At 39.1% G+C, this 23,431-nt stretch overlaps 1 protein-coding gene across 9 annotated transcripts in view; it reads right to left on the bottom strand.

Annotated features, from left to right (window-relative positions):
• LOC141917763 (uncharacterized) overlaps positions 1-21,911 on the bottom strand; it is a 46,079-nt gene extending 24,168 nt beyond the window's left edge. For 3 of the 9 annotated variants that reach the window (XM_074811198.1, XM_074811199.1, XM_074811200.1), the window contains exon 1: positions 2,674-3,646. In XM_074811198.1, coding sequence (XP_074667299.1) covers positions 2,674-3,438 — 765 coding nt within the window. In that variant the 5' untranslated portion in view covers positions 3,439-3,646. Of the gene's footprint in view, positions 1-2,673; positions 3,791-4,492; positions 4,609-4,899; positions 5,024-8,944; positions 9,693-12,379; positions 12,514-15,197; positions 15,217-21,532 lie in introns of those variants that run through there. The other 6 variants (XM_074811205.1, XM_074811206.1, XM_074811203.1 and 3 more) reach the window with 6 other exon arrangements.
• Positions 21,912-23,431: the final 1,520 nt, after the last annotated feature.

Raw genomic sequence — 23,431 nt, 5'->3', positions numbered from 1 at the left:
CAGGGGTAAGACCCCTTCCCTGTCCCTGCTGGCCACGCTATTTCTGATGCAAGCCAGGATGCCATTGGCCTTCTTGGCCACCTGGGCACACTGCTGGCTCCTGTTCAGCCGGCTGGCAATCAACCCCCCCAGGTCCCTCTCTGACTGGCAGCTCTCCAGCCACTCCTCCCCAAGCCTGTAGCGCTGCTGGGGGTTGTTGTGGCCCAAGGGCAGCACCTGGTATTTGGCCTTATTGAAACTCCTCCAGTTGGCCTCAGCCCATCGCTCCAGCCTGGCCAGATCCCTCTGCAGAACCTCCCTACCCTCGAGCAGATCAACACTCCCACCCAACTGGGTGTCATCTGCAAACTGACTGAGGGTGCACTCGATCCCCTCGTCTAGCTCATCAATAAAGATGTTAAACAGGAGTGACCCCAACACCGAGCCCTGGGGGACACCACTCGTGACCGGCTGCCAACTGGATTTAACTCCGTTCACCACAACTCTTTGGGCCCGGCCATCCAGCCAGTTTTTACCCAGCAAAGCGTGTGCCCATCCAAGCCTCGAGCAGCCAGTTTCACCAGGAGAATGCTGTGGGAAACGGTGTCAAAGGCCTTACTGAAGTCAGGGTAGACAACATCCACAGCCTTTCCCTCACCCAATAAGCAGGTCGCCCTGTCGTAGAAGGAGATCAGGTTTGTCAAGCAGGACCTGCCTTTCATAAACCCATGCTGACTGGGCCTGAGCATCTGGTTGTCCCGCATGTGCTGTGTGATGGTGCTCAGGATGAGCTGCTCCATCAGCTTCCCGGGCACCGACGTCAAGCTGACAGGCCTGTAATTTCCCGGATCATCCTTCCGACCCTTCTTATAGATGGGCGTCACATTGGCCAGTTTCCAATCTGTCGGGACCTCCCCGGTCAGCCAGGACTGCTGGGAAATGATGGAAAGCGGCTTGGCGAGCACCCAGCCAGCTCCTTCAGCACCCTCGGGTGTATCCCATCCGGTCCCATAGACTTGTGTGTGTCTATGTGATGCAGTAGGTCACTGACTGTCTCCTGGATTGTGGGGGGGTCGTTCTCCCAGTCTCTGTCTTCTGGCTGAGGAGGCTGGATTCCCTCAGTACAACTGGTCTTGTTATTAAAGACTGAGGCAAAGAAGGCATTAAGCACCTCAGCCTTCTCCTCAGCACTTGTTGCCACATTTCCTCCTGCGTCTAGCAGGGGATAGAGGCTCTCCCTGGTCTTTCTTTTGCTGTTGACATATTTATAGAAACATTTCTTGTTGTCCTTGACTGCTGAAGCCAGATTAATTTCTAGCTGGGCTTTAGCCCTCCTGATTTCCGCCCTGCATAGCCTCACAGCCTCTTTGTAATCACTGTGAGTGGCTAGCCCCTTCTTCCGAAGGCTGTAAACTCTCCTTTTCTCCCTGAGCTGCAGCCAAAGCTCCCTGTTCAGCCAGGGGGGTCTTCTCTGGTGCCGGCTTCTCTTACAGCACCTGGGGACCACCTGCTCCTGAGCCATTAAGACTTCCTTCCTAAAGAGTGCCCAGCCTTCCTGGACCCCGATACCCTTCAGGACCGTCTCCCAAGGGATCTTGTCAAGCAGGTGCCCAAACAGGACAAAGTCAGCCCTTTGGAAGTCCAGGATGTCAGTTCTGCTTAGCCCTCTCCTGGCCTCTCTAAGAATAGAGAACTCTCTTATTTCATGATCGCTGTGCCCTAGTTAGCCTCCAACCGCCACATCCTCCACCAGTCCTTCTCTGCTCACAAAGAGGAGATCCAGCAGGGCACCTTCTCTGGTCAGTTCCCTCACCAGCTGTGTCAGGAAGTTGTCTCCCACACATTCCAGGAATCTCCGGGACTGGTCCCACTCTGCTGTGTTGTATTTCCAGCAGATGTCTGGGAAGTTCAAGTCTCCCACAAGAACAAGGGCAAGCCATCGTGAGATTTCTCCTAAGTGCCTATAGAATATTTCATCCACCTCTCTGTCCTGGGTGGGTGGCCTATAGTAGACTCCCACTACAACATCTGCCCTGTTTGGCCTTCCCCCTGATTCTAACGCAAAGACACTCCACCCTGTCTTCACTACACTTGTACTCAAAGCAATCATAACAGTCCCTAACATACAGCGCCACCCCACCGCCTCTCCTGCCTTGTCTGTCCCTCCTAAAGAGCTTGTAGCCCTCAACAGGCGCACTCCAGTCACGGGTGACATCCCACCATGTTTCTGTAATAGCCACTACATCACAATTTTCCTGTTTCATCACGGCTTCAAGCTCCTCCTGTTTGATACCCATGCTGTGTGCATTGGTATACACACACTTCAGATGGGCTGATGTTTTGTCCCCTTCCCCCTTCAAAGCTAGTTGAAAGCTCTGTCACTGAGCCCAGCTCACTCCTGCCCCAAGATCCTTTTCCCCCTCTGGGACAGGTGCATCCCAGCTGTTGCCAAAAGCTCTGGCGTCCTGTATATTAACCCGTGACTGAACAATCCAAACCTCGCCGATAACACCAGTCTTGGAGCTACAAGTTCATCTGCTGAGTTCTCTGGTATTCTTCTTCATCCATCCCCCCAACTGAAGGGATGGAGGAGAACACTATTTGTGCCCCCGACCCCTTAACCAGTTTCCCCAAGGCCCTGAAATCTCTCTTCATTGCTTTAGGACTTCTCCCGGTAATATCGTCGCTACCCACCTGAAAAACCAAGAGCGGGTAGTAGTCCTTGGGTCTCACTGGAGCAGGGAGTTTTGCCGTGAGGTCCTTGACCCGGGCCCCAGGGAGGCCACAGACTTCCCTATGAAGCGGGTCCAGTCTGCATATTGGGCCTTTGACACCCCTCAGAATGGAGTCACCCACTTCAATGACTCTTCTGGGGTTCTTTTTAGAACTGGTTTTAATACCTGGTCTAGAGTGACCCGGCCTTGATGGACCTTGATCTTCCTCCTTATTTGACTCATTTTCTTCGTCCTTCTCTACTTCATTCACAAGTTCCAGGGCCCTGTACCTATTGTGAAGGGACACCATGGAGGGTGAGGGAGGTCGGGAGAGGATTTTCCTGCCTCCCTGAGCAGGGACCTGTTTCCAGCCTCCCCCATCTCTTAGGTCCCCTCCTCCTGCCTGGCAGCAAGAGGGTGAGGGATCGCCTGCCTCGTTTGGAGCCTCTATTTGCTCCTGTTGCTTCATGGGTGCCAAGGTGCTACTCCACCAATCAATGTCCCTTTCGCACTCCCTAATACTTCTTAATCTTTCAACCTCTTCTCTGAGTTCCGCCACCAGGCTGAGCAGGTCATCCAGCTGATCGCAGCGCACACGGGTGCTGTCACTGCTGCCCTCCGGCAGGACTGAGGGGCTCAGGCACTCCCTGCAGCCCGGGACCTGGACCGCTGCGTGTTTGCGTGGCAGCTCCGTCTGGGTCACCACGTTCTTTCTGGTGGTGGTTTTGACACGAGTGGAGACCATGGTTCAGTCCACTCGTGGAGGACGATAAGACGAAACTAGCTCAGATAAGTTCTAGACCCAGGAGATGGACTGCACCCTGTCTGCGCGAAATGCCGCGCAAACTGCCGCGCCTCACCCTTCTGACGCGCCATGCCCTGTTTGCCCGTCCTGTCCACTGCGTTCCTGGTCGCTCGCGCTCCCCAGGGGCTGCTCTTGTCCATGAGGGGCGTTGGGCATTGTCACTCCAGGCTCTGCCCACTCTGAGTCCCCGCTGCCCCCATTAGCAGCTCACTCTTCCCGCTCAGGGGGAGGCGGCTTGAGGCTCTCCCTCTTCCCTGGGCTTCTGCCTTCTCGGCTTGTGGTTTTGCTGCGGGTTTTTTATGCTTTCAGAAGGGTCCCCCGCTGCTATCCTCCGCTTCAGAGCCCCTGCTGCAGTATGTTTGGAGACTGAGGACTTTCATCTTCAATTAACATGGGGTTAGTGACATTAAGCCAAATTTTTTTTGAAGTAGGATTTACTATTTCCAGAATTCTCCCTGAATAGGGCACAGCAGCCTGCTGATATCAAGAAAGGCTTACAGAGGCAAAAGGGAAGTGAGCAGAAGCAGCAGCAGCTAGCTCCTATGCTTTTTGCAGTGAAAACATTGTTAGGCTAACAGTCAAAAACCCTGTCATAGAGATATCAAGTAAAAGCACCCTAATGCAGCATTTTAATATTCCAAAGAAGTGTGTCAATTTAATTATTATGTTTTAACAAATTTTAGGAGGTGGATAGCATTGACACTGGATCAAATTAATGAGTCTAGGGAAGGGACAACAATTAAAATTGACACAGCCAAACCCAGTATTTACCCACTATTTTGCAAAACAAGAATCTGAAAGAAACACCCAGGAAAGGTAGTGAATGCATATCTTGTGATCTACCCTCAGAAGACACACCACAGCTAAATCTTCACTGATTTAGCATATAAGAGGACAGCAGCCACTGATCAAATAGTTCTTGTTCTCTGAACACAGAAAGACTACCAAGTATAGAGGAAAACTGGAAATCCAACAGGGACTGAATTTTACTTACTGTAGTCAAAGGGGTTGGTGTAGGTATAGGAAGCAACCCTGCACCAGGCATCAGGCTTGTCATAGTAGGAGCAGGTGCCAATAGAGAAAGGGCTTTGGCTTCATCTGGGATTTTACCTGAAGAAGCAAATGAAAGCATTACACAGAGTTGGAACACTACACAGATGTTACTCTTTCTATGATTTTACAATTACCCTTGCATTTAAAATAGTAATAAATAAGAAAGAATCTATCTACCAGATCCTTACAAAGAAACAAATATGAACTTAAGTATTTCCTTTTACCCTGCCTCTACTAGGAAAAACAGAAGTGAGCAAAACGTCAAAGACTAACAATCTCATTAATGGATTATTATTTTAAAAACTGAATAATGTACACAATTATTTAACACTTTGAGCTATGGGTCACCTGTACTGGAAACTTAATGTTCATGAACCAAACGATATCAAGCATGGACGCTTTCCCAGGGCGGTGTTTTCACGGTGATCGAAAGTTGTTTTACACATGACAACCGTTCGTGTTGGCTGCATCACTAATAGCACACAGAACATCAGATACAGAAAAGAAGAACATTTTTTAAAGTTTAATCTCCCCAGAAATGGCAAATAACCAAATCAGTTAAAAAAAAAAAAAAAAAAAAAAAAAAAAAAAAAAAAAAGGAAGAGAACAAAGTATGTGCTAACTGAAACTAGTGCACTTTTTCCCCCTCTGGTGTTACCTATATTTGATGTAAAAATAAATAAAAATAAAATAAAAACTACTGTGACACCACACAGGACATACTACAAGTGAAGTTGGGAGTGGAGGAGGGGAATGCAGAAAAATTCAGATTTGTACTGTCTTACAGTCTTACATTCTAGGTCACCTCAGTTTATGTGAAAATTTGATAAATTTGCTTTAAATTTACTGAGATTGAAGAAAAACATAACTGATCAGCTAAGCAAACTATATTTTCCTGAAATATGTGTTTCTAACTATTTTAACCATATTATATTCCCCATCATGCTAAAAGTTTAAGTAATATTTAATCTGAACTAAACATGGGCTTCATTCAAAGTTAGTTACAATTAGACTGCTAAATGAACCCCAATAAAAATCTTCAAAAATCAAAAGATGTAATAGTTAATTACAAATAAAATTAAATGTATGTATTAAATTTGAAATGCAAAGGGATTTAAACTGGTACAAACATTAAACACTGAACTGAAAAACTACAGAAAGGAAGTTCTAATTATACTAGGTATCTATGATCTATTCAAAATTACTGGTGTAATTGTATATATGCTATCCAGCTGAGCCTTTTGGTATTACCCCATGCACTTTAATAAAGTAAATGCTTTTATTTAAACATTGTTTTAAAAGTCAAGGTATATACAAATACTGTGCCTGTGGCTTTTACTGCTTTGGTTCAAACTGTATATGTTTTAACTATAAAACACCTAACTTCAGGATTTAAAAATTAATAATATTATCAAAAAAGAAAAATATAAGTTTCAAAACACTGTGCAATTTTAGCTATACAAGTTCCAATAAACCCCACAGGAATCATACTATAAAAAAATAAAAAGATGACAAAAGTGTTGCAAACCTGTTCTACAGATCTGCAGCAAGGACTAAGGTTACAGTTGGATATGACCAAAGGACAAAACAAATCTAAATGAAAATTAATTTATATGCAGCATGGGTGGAATAGAAAAGATAAAATATCAGTACTTTTTTTTTTTTTCTCATGCCTCCTATTAGATTTATTTTATTTACGCTAAGTTTTGAGGCACCTTGCTCCTTAACATGTAACAAACCACTTGATTTTGCTATCTAAAGGAGAAAAATAGGAAAATTATTAGCACTTAAGAATTAACTGTGCAATTATGTCTTCTAGGGCTTTTATGAAAACATGCATGAATCTGAGTCATCGTCACAATGTTCAGCAGTCTTTACAGGTCTCATTTTGAAGTCAGGCATGCAATGAGAGGTGTACCTGATTTGCCTGACTGCTCATGAGAATCAGGTACCTTGCCTCACATCCTGTCTACTATGTAGCTAACAGGCTTCCAAACATACAGTTCCACCAATTGTGTGTGCAAATTAGGCATGCAGTTATATACCAGTGTAAGCCAAAACGTCTTGCTAACAATTTTTTTTGTCTTTCTTTTTCGTCTTGCTAAATATTTTTTTACTGAGAATAAATTAGGTCAGTGTCAATGTAGCTTCTGAAGATCAAAATACTTAAAGTGTTTTCAAGTGATTGATGAACCAGACCTTATCCTAAACAGCCAGCATCTTGCAATTAACTGGATACTCACAGGTTTCTACAGGATCAGACATGGCTCAAGTAAATTCAATGGAAGAAATGGCTCCTAAAGTGATGCATCTGCATTCTAATTTAGATCCTTGGTCAGGGTCAGTAATGTACATAAGCATGTGCCTAACAAGTATGTGCCTAACAAGTATGCACGTACATACAGCCAATTCAACATACACTTAACCAGAGAAACTTAAGAAATGCTTAAGGCATTTAGCCCATTTTAAATAGTAACTGAGTTATGCACATAACTAAACAGACAGGGAGTCAAGTTCAGAAAGGTACTTAAATACAATTCTAAACTTTAAGCATACGGGTCATCTTACTGAAATAATTGGAATTATTTATTTGCTCAAACATTGCTTAAGGAATCAACTGAACACTTTCAATTAAGTAAACTATTATAGCAGTTCAAAAAATGAACAACATACATATTTAAATTATAAATTTAGCAGCATTATTTCCAGAATACTTTGGTCTCTCAACAGCATAATGTTTTATTTTAAATACAAAAAATCTAGTTGGCCAGTTTCATGCCACAAACAAAGATCTGCTCATTTATTTTATTCAAGAATGAAGAAGTGTCTATCTATACAGACAGAACCCTGAAAATTTGCCTGTATTTTCAGACATACTGTCTTTTCAAAAGATCCCCCTCTAGTTTTTAAGATCAGGTCAAACTTTTTAAAAAATTCTATAGAAAATAAACTGTTGTGGGTGAAAAAAACAAAAAACAAACCTGAAATATCTTGCAAGTTTACTTCCCTGGTTCTTTAGACAGTTTTGAAAAACAAATTAATATGTGAGGCCAAATAACCTCACGAGTTACACCCTTTAAGTTTTGGAGTGTTATCTCCATGAATTTATTTATAAAAGGAATACAAGCCCACAAAGATACAACAAAACATGTGGGTAATGACATAACAAATTAGGACACTTTAGTTTAAGAATAACTGCTTTGGTTTTTAAATTCATGGTATTTAAAAGCTGAATGGACATGAGGTAAATATATTTATTTTCTAATAAGAGAAACAGACAAAATAAATATGCCACATCTATACCACATCCTTAGAAATATTTCTTAGAAGATTATGAGTGTTTAATAAATTGCAGATTCTATGATCATTTATTTATTCTTCACTTTCCAAAGGAATTTGGAAGCAAATGTAGATTGCATTGCCTAGAGATACCTTATGCTTCTTCAGAAATGTACAGTTGTCCTAAATATCAGTTATGATTTTTACTTTTTTGTATCAAAGTACTTAAGAGCCCTATTCAACCTAGAATCCATTTTGCTAAATGCTGAACAGAAGTATCTGTGTTAAGCAGGTACTAATTACAGTATTTTTATCCCCCTCCATGTGCTCAGAAGAAATTAATTTCCTACTCTTTGTACTGAAACTACATGGTTAATCCTCCCCTTCCTCAAAACTGCTTCAGCAATAAATACGTTTCTTTTAAAAATACTTTCTGTTCACATCTACTTGAAACATAATTAAAGGAATTGTTATTTTCCTACTAATTTAAATCAATGGAAAACACACACTTATAAATAAAATAATTTCTGTATGATCCAATTCATGATTCTTATTGGATTTAGCAGCAGAGATTAAAGAGATTACAACTACTGGTAATTACCTCAACTAGCACAGCTAAATCCAACAGAGATCGCAAAGCTCTTCCCAGCTGCAGTTCACAGCCTGGTGCATTACCAGAGTGAAACCAATTGGTCCTAATGCAGCTGGCTAGGAAGAGCAATGCCTGAGGACTAGACACACCACCTGGACCAGCACTTCTGTTTCAGGGCTTCCATTTCACAAGAAATAAGAATGAACATTTAGGGATAAGAACCTTCTCAGTCACTCCAGCATGAACTGCCAGGGCATCTGAGATTGCAAGATGACACTTTTTTTTTTAAACTCTTCTTGAAATAATCACCACTGGAGCATGGAAAAGTGCAATACATGCATACACACACACACGCATACAGAACTTTTCAATCTTCCCACAAATAACAGTGTTAAAAGAAAGACAATGTGCCTCACATAACACATTTCAACCAAAGCCTCAGGTGGCATTTGTACTTATGAGTGGTAAACAATTTTTCTAAATATTACAAAAACAAAAGGATGAAATCTTACTGCCACTGACCTCACTGGAGAAAGGTTTCATCAGAAGCAAACAAATATTTCATGACATTCAATATTCATGAAAGTTCAATATCTGAAATAGTTATTTTAAACTCTTCATATTAGATATAAATAGAAAGCCTTCTTTTAAACAGACCATGCAACCTAAAATAAAACTACTCTGCTGAAAAGAGGAAAAATAGCAGAGAACAATCATGATTTTACTTTGTAAAGTTAATTTCTCCAGAAAGAGTTTCAACTGTCCTCTTCCAAGATAAGATCATAAAGCATAACATTTCATATGAATAGAATGCACCTTAAAACTGATATATTTTTCACTATTCTCAGTCTGACACAATGTGCTCATCTGTTGAATTTAGACACTTAAATGTATTCCAAACCAAATTTATCCATAAATCACAGCATAAAACTTAATCGTATTCTACATTTTGTGTATACCATCCACAAGCAGCTTCAGGTCAACTTCAAAATAAAACAGTGAGCCCTTTACAAAACAGCATTTTTTCAGAACTGAATTGCCAGTTCACAAATACAAGGGAAAGAGATTTAACAGAACAAAACAAAAAAAGGAAAAAATAAAAATAAACAAAACAAAGGAAAGAAAGCAAAATAAAATAAAAACAGAGACAGGGCGTCCATCTTCAGCAGGCCAGACTTCGATCTCATTTCCCCCATGAAGGTTTCACTTGGCGGCAAACAATGCCTAACTCAGGCAAGTGTAACAGGTCTGCCTTGGCCAGTCTAGTCATCTAATAATGCACAGATATCACACAGAGAAAACATACAAAACCAAATTAATAGTCAAAATCCATCTACTAGACAATGTGGACATAAAATTTAGAATGATTAGGGTGGCATCTTTGTTTATCTTTCAACCTTTGCGTTCTCAAAGTATAATGTTTAAAGAAAAACCTACTGATACACACAAAAGGGTCATATTTTGACAACTCAATGTTACTTCATTTACAATTACATGTTTGTTAAATTGTTTCTTAAATGTCAGAAAATTAACATTGCTTTCACTGTTTAGCAATTCCCTCTTCATACTCCCTTGATTTACCAGTTTAAATACACTTCAAATTTCAGATTTTATTCTGTTTTTTTAAAACAAGTTTTCAGAGTTTCATTTTTACCCCTCCTCTATGTTCAATTCGGCACATAAAACGTTTTATTACTGGCACTGTTGACTATGATATAATTTAATCTTCCAGTAGAATATAGCCATTGCTACTTTTAAAGCCTGTGATACACTCCACAGACTCCATTAACAATGATACACAGTAAATAAAAAATGTTGCACTGTGGTCTCCAAAGCAATGCTTATTCCACAGAATAAATTTCTCAGAAAGTTAAACCTATATGAATTCACATCTTTACAAATTAAAATTAGTGATTCTGGTAAAGTTATATGGAAACAGCATTCTGACTTAAAGAAAAAAAAAAAATTGACCTCACAACCCAATCACTTGTTCACCTAATTATGCATAAATCTCTGTGGGGTCCAGAATGATCTGGAACAGTGACAATTTTTCTGTAATATATTTCCTCAGAAATGCCTAATAAGTCGGCTACAAACAGGGTTGGAACAAGATTTCTCAGAACTTTGATTTTATTCTCCTTCCACTCATTGTCTACCAACAAGAGACACAGGAAAAGTAGCTTTACCTGCCTGTTGCCATATCAAGTCAGGCAGTGATCTCATCACAAGAAAAACACCAGGAAGTGTTGTTCATTCATTAGGCAGCAACCTTTCCTGTCTGGCAGTACTGAACCAGTGTTACAGTCTTTTCAATGAAATGTAAAACTAAGATCCTGAAGAATTTGTACTCAATTATTTAAGGGCAATTTTTCAATAAGGACTCTGGTCTGATATATTTTGCCTACCCAAAACCTCTACAAAGCTTCAAGTGGATACAGCAATATTCTCTTTGTGGTTTAAGAACAAGTTGCAGAAATAAAACGAAAAAGCCCCCAAAACAAAGCATAAAAGTAACTAAAAATCTAGGCTTCACAAAGATTTGTTAATATGCCCATATTAACAAGGCTACAAGAATAGACAGTATATTGTAGGTAATTTCAGAGTCTATGACATTTTGGAGACTTGTCAGTTTGCTAGGAACACCCCAGACCATTACTACAGCAGCACTAATCTCATACTATACAGATCATGATGTGGCAAACATGCAAAAAATGGTACTATGGGACCACTATTAACAAACTCCAAGATGTCAACAGTATTTTTTGAACCAAAACCTGACTCTTGCAGTTAGAAAAGTCCTGTTAATAGGAGATATTTCTGGACTTGCTGCAGTTTATGGATCAATCATTCTAAATATTGTTGTCCATGGCAAAAAAGCTACCATGTTCAAAGTGAAGTTAACTTCACTCCACCAGCTGGAATGTTTCCACTCCAAAGAGGCAAAAAGTCCAGATCCAAATGGGCAGATGCTCAATTCCCACAATGAACCCAATGAAGTCAATGGGGCTCTGCCTAACTCCAGCAATCTGCCTACAGTAGAGCCATGCTTCATAGAACTGTATTCAGATCTGGGATAGTATACTAACAATAAGAATTACCTTGTATTCAACACATCTGTAAAAGCATGACCTCAAAGCTAGTTAAAGGAACACTTGTAAATTTAGTATTCACCAAGCATTTTATTTTATAAAAATATTTTACACTAGAAGCATTCTGTACAGCTGACTGCATTTTTAAAGAGATATCTAAAATCAAAAAGGAGTACCAGTATGCATAAGAAAGCCTTTTTATTACATACAAAGTAATTTTTTTCCACAGGAACAAGAAAGGAAAACTGAATTTTTTTTTTTTATTAAACTAGCAGGTAAACATTTATATTCAAACAGTAAGTATCACCACAAATGCAAAATATTTTAATTAGATTAATCTAAAATGGTCAAATGCATATATCACATGTCTACAAGACAAAATTGGGATTCAGACAAAAAAAATGGAAAAATAATTAGTAACTTAAAAAAAACAACACAAACAAACAACAACACAAAAAACCTCACACTAAAGGCAATACATTAAGATCCAAACTGTGGTGTTATCAGTGCCAGAAAATTGCCTAATCTTTTCAGTGCTCCATTGACTTCAGTGAGAACTTTGTGTGGGAATAAACTTGCCAACACAAACCATATTGAAGGGAATTATTTTACCTTCTTTTCCCCCCAAATATGTAATAATGATGAAAACCTGAATTATCCTACTTTAAACCAACTAATTTTTTCTAATGCTGAATTTCAATTAAATCTATATAATTGGGTTTCTTAATTTAATTTTGTTTCAAGACTTTTTTTTAAAAAGCAATAAAATAAAACAACAACAGAGCACCACCTCCTTACATAGAAAGCTTAAAACAATTAGCAGACAGGACAAAGACCAACATTACAAAAGAATGTCTAAAATACCAACCTTCTGCGCAGGGCACAACTATCAAAGCTCTGTCAATAAAAACCGTGTTTGTTAGATGCTGGGCCACACCAACACTTGATGCTTCACGAAACTTAATATAACATACTTTGGAGGAAAAAGCAAGAGGTGCGTTGCTGCAAGATAAAAGGAAAAAAATAATTAGCCATATTAAATAATTGTATGCATGTATTTTCAACTATTATTTCTTAATTAACAAAAAAAAAGTTTTTAGACTTCCTGGAAAAGTTACCCAAAAGACAAGTGTATAGAAATTTACTAATTTGCCTACTTACTATGTCACTAAAAAAAAGCATAGCATAGCCCCTCCTCCTTTTTAATGGAAACTTACAGAAGCCAAAATCCCAAATTAACAAGGCTGATTTTCTTACCAATCCTGCTAAACAACAATCACCAGTACATTCCAAGTTACAGTTGTAAGTAGCATATTTACTAGACACATTTGTTGAGTAAATAATTTACAGTTTATCTTTCATCTTCCAAATAATTCTTGTTTAAGAAAGTCAAACAAGCCAGTCATTTTTTAGTGGATCCTTCCGATACTAGCCCATATTAACTGATACTCTTTCTTAGGCCTTCATGAAAAAAGTTTTGTTAATTCATATTAAGATAAAAGCAGTTCTTGAGAGTTCTTTCAAATGTTAGGTCTTAGTTCACTAATGTAACAAAAATCCTTATCATCTATCTGCCTTAGTTTGGCATAGTGTGTAGTACAGGATAACACTGGAGGAGGTAGGAGGAATTCACTATTAGGCTAGAATAAGGAAGAAAATTTAAAATCTGTATGTTGGGTAATTTGCTTTTCCATTAGAAAGTACACCAACAGAGATGTCAGAAAGCACAATACATAGACTTTGTAATCTTGATCAAAAACAAAGTTTGCTTTAAAAAAAAAAATGTATTCCCTAGTCAAGGTTTATAGTCTTTATACAAGTAGTTTATTTCTTCATATGAAATAAAGGTGAAACCTTCAAAGACAGAATGCAATAGGGTATTACTAGAACATCAGCAAGTTGCATTTGAAAAAATCATCTGTCTTCTAGCAAAGGAGTAAATCATGGAAAATGCACTACATGAACTGTTTAAGCCTGACTCTCCCTCAACTGAAATACTTGTCAACTTTCTGGAAGTATCAGAAGCAGTTCAAGTTTAGCCCAATCCATCTTGTAGTCCCTCAAATTCCAAGCAGATGCTCCCAAAGTTGTCATATGGAATTAATAAGGCTTTAGTATTTAAATACAAACTCAGAAGTTTTAGACACATTATTTCATCATATTAATTACATAAATGAACCAGGAACCTAGTCTGAAGCAGGCAGATTGGTACGTTTCTGGTTACCAGAAAAGTAACATCTAGGTAAAATATCTAGAGAGCCAACCAATTTCAAAATGGCAATCAGAAACATTTATGATGAAAAATTCTGTGAAAACAGAGACATTGAGAAAGCAAAAATAAACAGGGAGGGGGAGAAACATAAATATGAAAGTCAACCTTATACAATTTAGAAAAACATTTAAGATGACTACATTTCTTCTGTCCGTTTAGTTTGTCTGTAGTGGACAATGTTTTCAGTTTCACGCTTTCATATTCAGGAAGGAAATAAATGTATAAAATGGCTTTTGAGCCATCTATAAGGTCTTGGTTCAGAACATTTTCCATCAGGGCTGACAAAGAGCTATGACTTTCTCAGTACTCAGCAGAAATGTTTGCATACAATTTATAATCTTACATATTCTGAAAAGCCAGTCTTTACTCACTGCAAAGATTTGGTTTTTTAATGGCCACAGGTTTTTTTTGTTTGTTTTGGTTTGGGGGGTGGAAAGGGGTCTGTGTGCATGCATTTGGGGGGGAGAGTGTTTTGGGTTTTTTGTTGTTGTTTGAAGTTTGTTTTTAAATACAGATGCCAATGTTACAATCCAAATGGCCGAAGCCTTCACTGAAGATTCTGTGGTCCAGACTTTTAACATGTCTTGGCTTTTTCCTTTTTTGTTTTCATTGCTAACTCAAAAACATAATTCTGTTCCAGGCTTCATAAATTAACCTTATAAATTTCAACATCCATATAGCCAGCTATGACAACTGTATTTTTTATAATATTTTCCCCCCTGTATTTCCTGTATTTCAATCACAAATGCTATCTGGAAAGTATGTTAAAAAATATTAAAATCATAACACTGCTGCAACAAGACTCTAAAAAGAAATCTTGGTACAAAGTGTTTTCTGAAGGTAAAGCTAATCATGCAATTCACTGAAGAAGTGATGAAGTGGAGAAGGAGATCACTTCTGCTGAAAACACATCAATGTTGCATCTACATCAAGGGAGATGATTAAGATCCAAAAGGTCTAAAATTCTAAAAGGTTTCACAGTAATTGAGTCCTCTCCTTTTACAAAGTGGGCCTCCTAAACTTCTCCAGTTGACTTCATAAGAAGTTGTTCTTAAAGCAGAAAAATCCTATTCTGTTTTAATTCCTTCTGTTCCATTTTTTCTGCCAATCTTTTCTGAGGCTGAATTGAGGTAGTCATAGTCTTCTTCCTAGGGTTACAAAGCACTGATGAAAAAAAGCAAGTATTACATCTCTGATTTAAAGTTACTATAATCTAGTTTCTTTAGGAAAGCAAGAAAACTCAAAAAGGAAATAAAGATCTGAATAGTATTCAGATGTTTCTGCAATTTTTGTTTTCCTTGGTAGGGAGACAGTAACATCTACCTCCCAACAGAACAACCACCAACCAAAAACATAAGAATGACCTATTCTGAAAGCTACAGTGAAAAATCAAATAAAAGGCTATGAAACATACCTCTAAGGGTCCAAATTTTCTCAGGGTGGTGGTGGAGGAGACAACAACAGAAGTGAATAACCTATCAAAATAAGATGTTCTGGAATAATTGTGCAGTTTACATTTAGATAAGGCTCTGTGTGTTTTATCTCAAAGGCCTTATCTATACTGCTGTCACCAAAGGATATAACAATGTCTAAGAAACACTTGTGTGTACTAGCCTCCAAGACCACTCCAGAACATCCAGAAGCAAACAGTATTATAGCAGGGCTTTCAACACCTAATGCAGACACTTTGTGCCTCCCTGCTTTCAAACAATTCATTCTGCAAAAATTCAATTATTGCTCAATAAAGCTTTTCAATATTTAACTGTTCAAAACTCCTCTTGCAGCCACATTTGAAGGCTTATCACTGCAAATGTAATTTTGAAGGCTTCTCTGGAACACAGACTTCAACTAGGTGACAAGCCTAACGCAAAAGCGTGACTGGGACTAAGGATCTGACTACAGATGTCACTGGTCTCCTAGTGTGCCAAAAAACAATTCTAAGTTGTATGAGTAGTTGGCATACCAGAGTACATACCCAAGGCAAAAGACCTGTCACACCCTGCAAACCAGCTTCAGATTTCAACTGTTCAGCAAACTGAAAGACTGGTCTCAGTCTTGGTGAGAACTGTGAGAAGAAGCAGTCTTACTTCATCTTCACACAGAAGTCTATTTAAACAGCCAACAGAAAGGTACCAAATTAATACTTTCTTGGACAACACATTTTGTAAGTTTAAGTGCAAGTAACTTTAGGCTGATTAAAAAAACCAAAACAAAAACAAAAAACAAGCAGCAAAGAGACAAAAGTTTCAGAGAATATTCTACAAAGCAGGAAAAACAGCATACCCTCTCATGCTTCTGGCATCACCACACAAGCATGGTCTCTCAAGAGATCTTTTGCACACAAGGGCTTGCAGGATGCCTCCCTCCTACCTCCTTAATGGCCTCTGTGTATTCTCACTTGAGAAAACTCAATAAGCACTGAAAGTTTTGCAAATGGCAAACTGAGGAGCACTTGTTAAACAATGACAGAAATTCTCTGTTCTCAACATGGGAATTCAAATCTCTAGCCAAATCAGGACTAAACACAGATATTCAAAACTTCAGGAGTTTTTCCTCAGACTGACGACAAAATATCACTGAAGCTGACAGCAAAGCCCCACTACAGCCACCCTCTTCTACACAGAATTGGCAAATCCACACTGAGGCCCTGATGTAATAACAACTCTTAGTACATAAACTAATTCTCTTACACAGGCTATGACTGTAATATTATTTTTGATTCTTGTTGACTGTTTCACTCTATCTAACCATAATTTTCACATACACCTTTAACTTTTCTTTACAATATTTAAGTCTTTAGTTTCAGAAAGAAACTAGATCTCATTTGGTAAAATTAGAAACCTGCAATTCAGTCCTATTTCCTTAAGATGTACATATAGTATTTTCCCTTTTGCTTACAAGTAAATTAAAAAACCCAACAACATAGAAATCCTATTTTCTGAATGGATTTTACAATCATCCCTTACTTTCATTTCTGAGCAGTAGGTGTAAAAAAAAAAAAAAAAGCACAAATTATCTGAATATCCTTTTTCTCAAAGCTAAAAGCTCTGTTTATGGGACAGGGAAAAAGAGGTGACCAAAATGCTTGGCAATAGTAATGAAATGAAATAAAGGGCCTTTGAGCACTGAAAGCCACCTACAGCAGTCTTTATGATACAAGTCTTACAAGGAAAGGGTTTTATTAAAAATCTCATGAAGTCAGTTTCTTGGGCAAGTTTTTGACACCAATTTTAAACCAATACAGCAGAGAGATGCAACATGATAAAACAAACTCAGTCTCTTTAAGATTTGATAATCAAGTACAAATTACTTAAGAGTAAAATGAGTGGATAAAAAACCCCACCTCTTTTCCCACCTCCACATAACTTATACTGGTTTACTGATGTTATTCATCAAATAGATGCTTTCAATTTTTAGATTAAAGTTTCAATGGAAAGCCTTCCAGAGAGCAGAACAGTATATAGTTCTACAGTCATCAAATTTAGAATTTTCTTGTAAGAAAATCAGTAAATACAAACAAGCATCTCTGATCCACTGAAAGATGATTCATGTTGATGGTTTTTCAATAAAAAGAAATATTGCTTTCAGTGCCAATGAAGCTTCGCTGGCAAGTAGCTAAAATCAGGATGATGCCCATATGGAAACAACTTCTTCAGTGCCAATAGTTTCCAATGCCCTCAACGCTGAATCTGAAGGTCCACACAGGCCTCTTCGGAAAATAACAATAAAGTAGCATTTACTTCCATCTGCATAAAGTGTGAAAGCCTCTAATACACAAGATAGACACTTCCTCACAGAGATCTAGGCTTTCAGGAACGACAGGTATGAAATCCATCCTTCTTAAAGGGATGTCTGATTAGCAGTGACCGAAGAAACTGAAGAGCTTTGATGAATGAAGATAAAACATGAAGTGACAAACTACCAAAGAGCAGTGTGATTTAACTCAACATTCATAAAAGTCCTTCCAATCAATTCTGTATACAAAATAAAGGACCCTAACAGAAAATGCTACTTTAAAATCATAGTCTTAAGATATTAATTGCTGGGAAAAGTCACCAGGTTCAGGAAACTCGCTAGGAATACTGAAGAATCATCTTAACCTGCATTTTATTTAATGCATTAAAAAACTGAAGTGTTTTCTCTTTCTTCCCCTCCAAATTTTGCATGCTTACAAAGAACTTTTAAGTGAACTAATCTAACATTAATATGCTTTCTATTTAATGTAATCTGTAAGTAATCATATTCAACAATTGAGTCTTCCTGTTAGTTTTTTAAAGAAATTCTCTGTTGCACCCTATAAAACCAAGGGACCTGTTAATGACAGGAGACTGGAGAAATGTAGAAAATGGATAAAAAGGAACTCCTCTCTCTGAACTAATGCTAGTTCAGACAACCATAGCATAGCCCTATACTTTGTTCTGCAATCACTGAAGAGCCTCTATAGGTGCCAAATACATCATCCTCACTCCCCAATAAGTCATAAACTTTCTCTTTTTTTTCATTCAAGTCAGCAGTAGGATGCTATACAATGAATTATAGTGGAACAGTGCTATCAAAGGAATTTCCTATAAGATTGAAATAATCACCTGATCAAATTCACCACTTCTACAAACCTCTTGGATTGCTCTGACAGAGCAAAATATCAGAGGATTAGGAAGAAAAACAAATCTGAAACCAACATGTAATACAGCATCTTCCAAGAATGGGAAAAAACATTTCAAAAAGAAATTAAATTATCAAGAGCATTGCTCCAAAATGGTCCATGTCCTTGACCAAATTAATTCACAAATACCAGAATGCAATTTATTTCCTTTCAATCAAAAAAGAAAAAAAAAAGTACTTTTGTTACTAAAACATTTGAGTATTTAATACAATTAGATTTTATGGATTAGACTTCAGCAGATTAAGGGAAAAAGTAGAAGGCTGACAAACATGACTGACTTGGAAGAGGTGAAGGATAATTTATACTTTTATTTGGAAAGACAATAATGCTGGATTAGAAAAAGGGGAGTTTATATGCTTTATAAAGTGTGTTCATGCATGTACATATACATACATATGTCTATATACTGTTTACTGTAGAGCATCAACAGAACTACAAATTCATATCCATTAGAAATAAACATGCCCAGCAAAGGCAATGGGATTACAGTAAATCTCTTAACTTGAATGCCCTTTTTTTTTAATACATGAAATGACACATAAAGAGAACACAACTTCACTCTGCTCTGCAAACTCATGTTTGACTAAGTAAAAATATTTTGTGTGTACACTGAATATTTGCAACACAGAATTAGAGAAAACAGGTTAGAATTCTACACAATGCAACATGTAACTTTATTTCACCACATCACTTTATCTATTACACTATATACTATTCTTGAAACAAGAACTGTTGGCTTTATTTTCTTAACTATGTGCTTCTGTATAAAGGCTAGCAAACAGGATCCCAATCTCAGTGAAAACTTCTACTTAAGTAACACAAATATTCTGGAACAACTGAAAGCTACCATGTCACCTTCCTCTTATTCCTCAGCATGAAATAAATTTAAAAGAGCATATTAATATTTGTCATTCAGTAGTCAATATCCATGAGACCTGTAATGCACTAATTCAATTACTTTTTTCAGCTATAAACTAGACTCAAGGAGACTTTCCCACCATTCCACGAAGGTAACAAAATTCATGCTCTAGAATACATTGGAAATTTGGAATGCTTACAGAAATGTTTTTAAAGCTAAGACTGGGATGACATGAATCTTTGTCCAATGTTGACTCTAATGTAAAAAGCAAACTTTCTTTTTACTTGAATTAATAGAAAGAATTTATTTTTAAAAAATCTAAGCCTTAAATTGTTAAATACCTAAGGAAAAAATAGGAGCAGAAAATAATTTTAACAAATTGCAGACATCTATTGTAGCATCTTTTTGCTTGGGATATTTTTGTTACCCGTACACCTATCAATGAAATATATTTTCAGAGAGTCAATAGGAAGCATGTTTTTACTGTTTCACAAGAAGGATATTAGATTAAATAATTTTTTTTCCAAGGGAATAATTTGAAAGTCAGGTCAAATGTCAAGAGCTATTTGGAAAGGAAATGCATATTTCTAAAAATTATGCATAAAAATTGTAAATAAAACCAAGAGTAAAATAAGTAATCACAATCCCACATCCTATCTCTGAAAACTATTAATCATTTAAAACTGATTTTTACTGCATTATAACCTTGACATTTCCAGGTCAAACCCTGCTAGCACTGGATTTTAATATTTTAATGTGTATACACAGACTATCAAAATTCTATATATAGGCACAAACATTATTTACATACAAAATGTCAATAAAATATCTATTTGCCTTAAGATCTGCTACATAACTTAGTGAAAATTAAGAGCAACAGCTATAACAAAATATATTCAGTCAGGAGAAAACAAGTGTATTAAGTGACTTTAGACTTGTTCCACAATAAAAAAAAACCTAGAAAACTGTACAAAAATCACCATAAATCTATTAAAGAGTGTTTAAAATTTGGTAAGGATGTTTTATCTTTACATGAATGGATGCCTACTACATATGATTTATACACATTAAATCACGTTTAATTTTTCTGAATGGCTCTCATTCAAACCTAGCCAAGTATAATCTAGTAACAGATAAAAATGGACAAATACGAACTTTTTTGCTATTTAGTTTTTTAAAAATTTGAAATTTTATTCCTCTGTCTTCTTTGTATTAAAATAGAAGTATGGATGTGAATGACTCCCCCTGCCCCTTTCTGCTATTCCTATTTAATTTTCATAAGAAAAAAGAAAAGATAAATGGTTTGAAAGGGCACATCTGTCATTCACTTTCTAATAAAACAGATGCGTTAAAAAAAATTATTTCTTTTCCTCCCCTGTTCTGTTGGCCACCATCTGCTTGGAAGAAACACTGAGGCTTGCAAAATAACAATATTATCTCCCATTTAAGCGGATCCCTCGCATGCAGCTGGCATAATGAGGGCAGCTACAATTTAGAGAAACGTGTAATGTCCGTTACTAACTTTCATTTACGTCAAACGTCTTATCGGGGACATCTCTGAGCACAGGGCAAGTACCGTTCCTCTGTTAACAGCTATGCTGGCTTCTGTTCGAACGGCCCTTTCTCGAAGGAGAAAAGAGCCCTTCGAACAAAAAGAGTTGGTCCCACCAGCACGCATCGACCGGGCGGCGCGGACTGGCAGCCAGCCAAGCGAGGGTCGGGCCTGGGGCGCCTCCTGCCCGACCCCCCTCCACTTGGGATAAGTCCGAGCGAAGAGAAAGGTGGGCCACAGAAAAGAAGTTTTCAGGAAACGGGGGGAAACGAGACCTGTGCTGAGGAAGCGCTTCAGGGCAGCCTGGGAGCGCGCTTCTCGTCAGGCCTTAGGCTATGACTCAGTACCGACAGCCCCCATCGGGTGGCCGCGGCCCTGGCCGCCGCCACCACGAGAACATAAAACCCGACGTGTTTCTACGGGCCGCTCCGGAGACGCCGCGACTGCTCCCCCCCTCAGGACCAGAGCCGCCATCTTAGGTCCAGGCGAAGCCGCTTTCCGCTAAGGCTCCTGCCCCATAACAAAGGGGGGGACCACGCGTCCCTCCCCGCCTGTGCGGGAGACTCTGATGCTCACACTCAAGATAGCACATAGGGCCTTCTGCCTCTTCCCTCCACCCTCTCGACCCCTCTAGGCCTCTTCCTCATCCCGGAGGCCGGTGCAGACCCTACTTACTCCGGGGGATAGAGGCGCAGCTCCTCGATATCTCCCAGGAAGCCGAAGAGAGTCCGCATCTGCTCACTGGTCACTGCCGAGGACAGGTTCGTGACCTGGATGACAGACGTGGGGCCTAAGGGGAATCCGAGCGGCACCCCGATCCCTCCACTGTTCATCATGGCGGAGCCTGCACGACTGCTCCGTTCGCGGCGGTGTCACACACAGCCGGAGAGGCGAACCTGACGACAGAGGAGCGTGCGGCGCCTGCCAGAGCGTCCTAGCATGCGGGCGCTCTAGCGGCGAACTTGACTGCTCCCTAGAGGTGTTTCTGGACGGGCGGCCGTTCTTCCCCTGCTGGATGAGGCTCACGGGGGAATGGGTGCCCTCGCTCCGCGTGGACGGGAATCCGTGCTCAGCCGTGAGGGGAGTAAAAAAAACCCCTCTTCCCTCCGGTTTCCCAAGGAGCCAGCCAGGCCGTCGTTACCAGGGCGGGACCAGCGCGGGGCCGCATCCCCCCCTCCCCCGGCCTCTCTTCACGCACACGCTACCCATCCCAGGCTGCAGATCCTGTTGGGTAGGTGTGGGGGACGGCGGGAATGAGCAGCCCCGGCGCCCGCGTAACAGAGGAAGCGAGCACAACGTCCCGGACACCGCACGCAGCGCCCTGCTGGGGTGACTGAAGAGGTTAGATAGCTCCATCACACGTGGGGAAGGTGCAGCCGTGGGTACATCTGACTAATCCCTGCACAAACGGGGCCTGAATACCTTGTTAAGTGGTTTCCTTGTCCTTTAGCAAAGTGAAAGGCTGTTTATTTTAAAACCGGAATACCAAAGAGTCTAGGTACAAACCCCCACCGTTAATAGGTCGGGTTTACCTCTATTAATCGATTTGACATTAAATCCACTGAATGCTCTGCCAGCAAATTAAAATATACCCACAAGAAATTGAAGGAAAAATAGATTTCCCATTTTGGTAGCCAAATTCACTAAAAGGCAGTTTAATTACCATAGGGAATAAACCCTTGAAAACTTACCCTAACTACATTTAAACAGGAAGGGTTGTAATGGAATAGGTTGTTAATGCTTTTGTTATAACTTGACTGGGAATCTATACCAATTAAATTGATTTTTACCTGGAGTCATAATTCGGGTTCTCTTTAAAAGTTAAATTGACTGGAGAAAATGAGACTGAGCACTATGCATGTGGGTGATCAGTATTAAGGATCTAACTGCAGTCTTGCTTAGGTGGTAAAGATCTGTGTGTCTTGGCATTGAAAGACTTAAGGTTTCAGACATGAATATTCTAGCTTTTAAGACCTTCCATACCGTAAACCTGAACTGAGAAGGGACTGAAGTATTTTTTAAGCTATCTGGGCTGAAAAAGATTGCAAATTTGTGATACTTCCCTGAGCAAGTAGGTCAGTTGTTATGGAATCTCCATAGATAATCCTGGGTAGTGCTTCCTTTGATGCTTAATATGTTACAGGAATTTAGGTAATTCCAACCAATTGTCAGAGATTTATTTTATTTAAAAATGCCTACGCATATGTTTGAGGTAGTACTTATTTCAAAATGCTAATCAGTGCACTCATATTTTTTTTCTAAATGGAATCCAGATTCCCAAAACTACAAGATTTAAGATCCAAGTTAAATCCTTTCTTTCAGCCATCCTGATAGCTTCTTATTTAGCTTAAGCTTAGAGAAGTTTAACTGGAGAATTCAAGATCTTCTGTTATATATTATGCAAAATTAAACTCTGGTATGATTATTCTATCTATAGGAACATTGCATAAAGATTTCCTGTGTTTTGAGTAGTACATTTCATCCAAAGACAGTTAGTAGAGGTGTAGAAGCTGTTACTGTTGTCCCAAAAACTGGGTTCTTCCCCCGGTGTGCAAAGAGCCAATTAACACACAG

Source organism: Strix aluco, chromosome W, assembly GCF_031877795.1.
Source record: "Strix aluco isolate bStrAlu1 chromosome W, bStrAlu1.hap1, whole genome shotgun sequence".
NCBI lineage: Eukaryota > Metazoa > Chordata > Aves > Strigiformes > Strigidae > Strix > Strix aluco.
Note: the sequence above shows the minus strand (reverse complement) of the source record. Positions and strands in the feature narration are given on the sequence as shown.